General features: G+C 46.4%; 1 protein-coding gene across 2 annotated transcripts in view; it reads left to right on the forward strand.

Moving 5' to 3' along the window:
• Positions 1-6,377, forward strand: part of MAML3 (mastermind like transcriptional coactivator 3) — a 451,017-nt gene extending 444,640 nt beyond the window's left edge. For both annotated transcript variants that reach the window (XM_069557059.1, XM_069557060.1), the window contains exon 5: positions 2,851-6,377. In XM_069557059.1, coding sequence (XP_069413160.1) covers positions 2,851-3,842 — 992 coding nt within the window. In that variant the 3' untranslated portion in view covers positions 3,843-6,377. The remainder of the gene's footprint in view (positions 1-2,850) is intronic.
• The last annotated feature ends 412 nt before the right edge of the window (positions 6,378-6,789 follow it).

The following is a 6,789-nucleotide window of genomic DNA, read 5'->3' on the forward strand; positions in this document are numbered from 1 at the left end:
ATAGAGGGCCCACTCTCATTCCCAGAGTCTCTGATTCAGGAGATGTGGAGCTGGATCTGTATTTACATCTGCAACAAGTTCCCCAGAGATGCTGCTGCTGCTGCTGCTGCTGCCGCCCCAGGGGCCACACTTTGGGAACCGGTGCTTTATATTATGAACTAATTTAAACCGTTAAATCTGATAAACCCGGCACCATGTCCTTTGAGTTTCCTAGATTCATAACCTCATCATTTTTTAGAATAAAAAGACCCACGAAAATTTAATTACTCCTCTATGAGTTATTCTAGATGGTTTGGCTCCAATTTAAAAGTTCTACTCTGGACTTTTCTAAAACCCCAAATTACAGGCAGTCAACCTAAAAATTTCATACACTTAAGCTGAACATTTGAGGGTTCCTGAGCAGCAGAGCTGATTGATACGATTTTTTTTTTATTCTCTTCAGTATTTTCACATATTTGACCTACCTCCTAACATATTATAATGTTATGGATCTGAGAAAATAGCAAATTGATAGATAAGAAATTTTGTCGTTGGACAGAGGTTCTGTTCAGATTAACTTGTCTGAGACCTACAGGTCCTCCCACCACTTTACTTTTCAAAGGTTTTAAGGATGATCTTTCGCTGATTGAGTTCTGTGCCTCTGGGCAGTGCTACATGGGGAAATGCTTATTTTTCATAACTATAGACTTCCTATGAGTGAAAATAGAACATAGATCCTTTTAGGGAAAAAATTGCATGTTACTGTCTCTTTTTGAATATGGAAATTTTTCTTTGACATTGTGATGTTAACCAATAGACAAGAAAATTAGTTTGATATAATGTTTCACAGTAACACCTATTTTAGACAAAAATTTGAAGAAAGTCTGTTGTTTCACACATGCAGTAATCTTATTCACAAAATTATTCCAGACAAAACCTAATCTTTCAACATATTAATTCTAAATATACAACAAAAATATCCAGAATACAAAAGTCCTTTCATCCGTTTCCGGCAGCCTGTTTATGTAATTTGAGTCTGTTCAATCAATCTGAGTCAGCAATATTTTTCCCTTAAATTTTTTTATAAGCAACCCAATCACCCATTTTACCCATTTATCAGGCTGGCTGTGCAGTCAATACAAATTTAGTCATTAAAGTCACAAAATTTCATAACAAGATCACAAGCTGCAAGACATACTACCAACCAGTGTTTAATTAGGAACTTTTTAATATCTTTATTGTATCTAAATCCACTTAGCTATCATTAAGCTCAAAACAAAAGATTGAAATGCTTCTAGGGATCTCCCCCAGATCTTTCTGGTTTCCTCACAGTAACCATTTCATTTTTTAATGCAGCCTGATACTGACCTCAAGCCACAAAAACTTAAGTCATAACCAAAATTCCCATAATTTTCTTTCTTGAAAGAAAATATAGAGACATGATTGCTGCCCAGAAATCAATAACCCCATCAGAAAGACAAAAACACACTTCTCTTATCTGCCAAGGTGCCAGGATTAACAAGGTTATGTACTATTCTCATCTGATTTCTCATCCCACTCCCAGGAATGATCAAATTTGCTTATAATATTGATTGGCTCCCGTGCTGCACCTTTTTTAAATGTGCAGGAAAAAATTATTTTTCTTTTTTTGAAAACTTTGTCATTAGCAGAGAGACAAAAAAATCCATTTCTGTGCACCTCCTAGCCCTTGAACATTGACTGGTATTCTAGGGGTGACATTTTTATTCTGTTGGCTGGTTTAGAAATTTCCTGGAAACATGTAAAGAAGGACTCACTCAAACATCAAATAGAGTTGAATGACTGGGCATTGGTACTCTGGTCAGCTTTTAAGCAGCATCATGGAAACTGCCTTAGTGGTCATTGCTGATTTGAAGGTGTGGCCTTTGCATCAGTGCATCAAGTTCATTGCCAGGTAGCAAGTAGGAGGATGTCTTCTTTCTCTAATTCAGGAAGCTGGCCAGTTCGCACTGACATGTTATGATTCAGAGAATGTGGAGCATGTGGAAATCTACAGAGGGGATCCAAACAATGTCCCATCTGCCAAAATAGCTTCTTAGCAGAAGTAGGGGCCTTTAACCTCTCAAATCCTGCTCAAATCTTAAGGGAAATTAGTCTAATGGTCTTTATTGATAGTATTCTCTACTGAGCCATATTCCATGTCACAAACAGGATGTGCAAAGTGAGCCACCATTTCTTCCTAATTTAGCTCAGTAGGTGAATTTCCTCTCACCTCCAAGAAGATGCTATCTTATTGGTTGAGGATCATATAAAGAAGTCGCTAAGTCATGTCCGACTCTTTCAACTTCATGGACTGTAGCCCACCAGGCTCCTCTGTCCATGGGATTCTCCAGGCAAGAATACTGGAGTGGGTTGCCATTTCCTTCTCCAGGAGATCTTCCCGACCCAGGAATGGAACCCAGGTCTCCTACACTGCAGGCAGGTTCTCTACTGATGGAGCCATGAGGGAAAGAAACAATTGCTTCTGTAATAGGAGCAAAAATGATATCAGGGTATATCAAATAGAAAAGTCAAGTACTGTGTGATCCCAATTTTCATGTGTATTTTTATATATTAAGGTAAGTTAGCAGTGGTCATCTCTGGATGGTGGGAATTTGGGTGACTTTCATTTTCATTTTTGTGCTTTGCCTATTTTCCAGATTTTTCACAATCAGTGTGTGTTATAGTCAGAAAAATAATCACCTCTCTTTCTTTAAAGGATTTATTATCAGAGTAGATCCTTTCATCTATTAATCAAAGCATTTTTGTCATTCCCAAAGAAAAGTCCATCTATGTGTTACTATGCACCGCTTGTGGAGATGAGTGAAGAGGTGTGTCGTTTTTTCTCTGCAGGGTCTCCCCAGGATATAGCAGCTGTGAGGAGCCAGGCTGCCCTCCAGAGCATGCGAACTTCACGGCTGATGGCACAGAACGCAGGCATGATGGGAATGGGACCTTCCCAGAACCCAGGGACAATGGCCGCAGCGGCCGCCCAGTCAGAGATGGGACTGGCCCCTTACAGCAACACACCTACCAGCCAACCGGGAATGTACAACGTGAGCACAGGAATGACCCAAGTGTTGCAGCACCCAAACCAAAGCGGTATGAGTATCACACACAACCAAGCCCAGGGGCCGAGGCAGCCCTCCTCGGGGCAAGGGGTTGGGATGGTGAGTGGGTTTGGTCAGAGCATGCTGGTGAACTCGCCCATGACCCAGCAGCGCCAGCAGATGAAGGTAGGCCAGGCCTTGCCCAGGCCCCAGGGCCCACCGAGGCTGCAAAGCATCATGGGAACGGTCCAGCAGGGAAGCCAGAGCTGGCAACAGAGGGGCTTACAGGGGATGCCTGGGAGGACTAGTGGAGAGTTAGCATCATTCAACAATGGCGCCAGCTACCCGCTGCAAGCTGGCCAACCGAGGCTGACCAAGCAGCACTTCCCCCAGGGACTGAGCCAGGTGGTAGATGCGAACACTGGCGGGGTGAGAACTCTCAACCCGGCCGCCATGGGTCGGCAGATGATGCCGCCGCTCCCGGGGCAGCAAGGCACCAGCCAGGCCAGGCCCATGGTCATGACGGGCCTGAGCCAGGGCGTTCCCGGCATGCCAGCCTTCAGCCAGCCCCCGGCACAGCAGCCGATGCCCAGTGCCAGCTTTGCCTCCAGCAGCCAGAGCCAAGCCTATGAGAGGAACCCCCCTCAGGACATGTCGTACAATTACAGTGGCGACACGGCTGGGGCATCCTTCCCCGGCCTCTCGGACGGTGCCGACCTTGTGGACTCCATCATCAAAGGTGGACCGGGGGACGAGTGGATGCAGGAGCTCGATGAATTGTTTGGAAACCCCTAGTCAGGAGCGGCCCTGGCCACCACAACTCCAGTGGTTTAAAGCTCCAACCGTGAAAAAGAAACAGGATGTCACCGCATCCTTGTTTTTTTGTTGTTTTTTGACCCACGTGACCTGAGCAAAGCTGCAGCCAGCTGACTGTGGAAGATCCAGGCGCCAATCCACAGCCAGGCCCCGTTTCACCTGATTTTCACACAGCAATGGAGACAGACGCCCTGCGGATCCTGCTGCAAGAGAGGGGGACATGCCAGAGGTGGGCAGAGAAGATGATTCCGGAGCCCTCAGCTTGGCCCTCCCTGTGGTCACCCGGCCCAACAACAGCCACTCTGGCCAAGACAGACTGTTGCCCAATGTGAGGTAGCCGTCGGTGCCTCCTTGCCTTGGCCCAGGTCTACAGCTTTGGAGACCCAGAGGGGAGAGAGCCTGGGGCCGAGAGTCCCACGGAGGCTGCTGGGTGGTGGCAGAGGCCAAGAGCACAGGTCAGATACACGCTGAACTCTGGCTGCAGAGAGATGTCAGCCTTCAAGACACACTACTGGGTTTGGAGGGAAGGTGCAAAGAACAGTGAGATGTCACAGGAAGACGAGACCCTACAGGCCTGTATCCTGCTCATGATGACCTGCAGGAATTTTAGAGCTTGGAGAAGGGTCCTGGCAGTCCTGGGTGGGCAGCCCTCTGCTGATGACCATGGCGGCTTTTACTCCGGGGAGTTGGCCTGGCGTTTCCTGGGGGCCCGGTACAACCTGCTATATCTCAGCCGGTCCCATCTACTCCGGGAGACTGAGGATGGGGAGACCCGGGGTGGATGCTGTGAGTCTGTCCGTGCGGCCGCCTTCCCCAACTGGTCCCTGCCCTCGTTCCTCCTCACCTCCGCCCCAGCCTGCCTGAGCTGGTCCTTGCAGACTGTCCAAGAAGAAATGAAGCTTTTGTCTTTAGGGAGCCTGGGTGGAGGGAAAATAAGAGCAAGAAGAACTTAGACAATGCCTGAAATACAAAGGCCACACTGGAGTTTTTCTTTCTCTGCCTGGAACAGAGCGGGTTGCTCTGCTGCTGGTGGTGGGTTTCCATGAGCTGCATCTGATATTTCTGGGACACTAGGGAGGACCAGCCTGGACATCACTGGCTCTGGTTCCCTTTAGGAAAATCCCAGGGGTGATGCTCTTAAAGCAGCCTGACCCTTCATCCCTTCTCACCAGAAAGACAACTCTCAAGCCCTGAAAGCTGATGAACTGAAAAACCCATTGCTCCACTTCACCCATGTTGGTAATGAAAAGAGGGAAGGTATGGTTCCTTTCCTTGGGCAAAGCGATCCCCTCTTGAAGTTCTGTACAGTTGTTCTTTGTGTAATTCACCCAGATCTGTCCTAAGTGAAGTCTGTTGGAAGGGATCCACAACCTCTGCTGCTGGAGGGCTGGTCTCATCTGCCCTCCCCTCCCCTCCCACTGGCCTGTTTCGGAGGCCATGGGACATAGCTCTTGTCCTAAGTGAGTGAGCGTGGCATAAGCTTTTCTCCTGCCATCCCTTCCCTCCATGCCCTAAAGGCAGGCTTGCTTCTGTGCACTCACATGTCACTTGCCACACCAGAGCCCCAGCCCAGCCTGGGGAGTCACACTGGACCAGGTCCTGGGACTGAAGCGGGTAAAAGTGAAGAGCTGGGACAGAGGATGTAGAGAGGCAGCAGGCAGGCAAACACTGCCCAGGACCTGCTCACCAAGTACCAAGGTCATAGCTCTCCTCGGCAAGGGGCAGGCTGGAGACCAGAGCGGGCCATGTGGGCGAGGACCCGGGTCGGGGCTGTGGTCCCTGGGGAAGGAGGTGGTGGCAGGCTGACCATGAACTCCCTGCATGGGGAGGGCCACCGCCAGGGGAAGCTCTCGAATGGAAGCAGATGAAAACCAAAAACAAACAAGGGAAAGTGAAGAAACGAGAAGACACAGAAATATATAATTACCTTTTTCTGAAAGGTACAGGAAATAAATATATAAGTAATGATGAGGAACTGGAGGTGGCTGATGGAGGGGGAGAGGGGGCCTCTGTTCTCTCTTAAATGCGTCCTCCAAATGCTCAATACTGGGACCAACTACATAGAGAGGTAGATTTTAATAAGGTGGCTTCGTTTTGTTTTTTGTTTTTACTACGGTGCTGATGTATATGTAATGTCTAAAAAAAAAAGTTATTTGTAAATAAGTTTTTACAATACTACAGATATCACTGGGTCTACTATCTGTAAAAAATATACATATAAATATATATATACTGTTTGTTTAAAATAGAGTATTTTTATTTCATCCCTTAACTCATCATCCCAGCAGTGGTATTGCACTTCAGATGATATCGAATTACTAATTTGTACTGTATAATCTATGGCAACTTCCTCCATTTGATTCAGATTTTTCTAGTTTTCTGGTTTTACTTTGTACATTGAGCATTGCTTCTTTCCTTTTGAGAAATGTACAGAACTCGGAAATGTAGAAATGAAGTGACGTTGGCATACCACTTTTAAAGAAAAAATAAATAAAAGATCGTTATCTGAACCAATCCAAAGCTTAGTTTATTTTAGGGAATTCCCTGGCAGTCCAGTGGTTGGGACTCCACACTTGGACTGCCAAGAGGCACAGGCAGAGTTCGGTCCCTGGTTGGGGAACTAAGATCCCACAAGCCTCACAGCATGGCCAAAGGAAAACAAAAAGAAACATCACTTTAAATAAAAAGTCTCTTTTAGGACTATCACAGGCACTCCAGCCTTAATTAAGCAGATGAACGTTTTATGCCTGGGTTTTAATTGATTAACTGCAGTTCTTGTCTCGAAATTTTGATATCATTATTTAAACATTTAACTAACAGTGGAGATCAATCAGTCATTCCCAGCCTTTTTAATTCCACCACACTGTTAAAACGTTCCAAATTTGCTCTCTGGGGGAATGTGGCAAACGTGAAAGAAGAGAGTTAT

Source organism: Ovis canadensis, chromosome 17 (genome assembly GCF_042477335.2).
Source record: "Ovis canadensis isolate MfBH-ARS-UI-01 breed Bighorn chromosome 17, ARS-UI_OviCan_v2, whole genome shotgun sequence".
In the NCBI taxonomy this organism is placed as follows: Eukaryota; Metazoa; Chordata; class Mammalia; order Artiodactyla; family Bovidae; genus Ovis; species Ovis canadensis.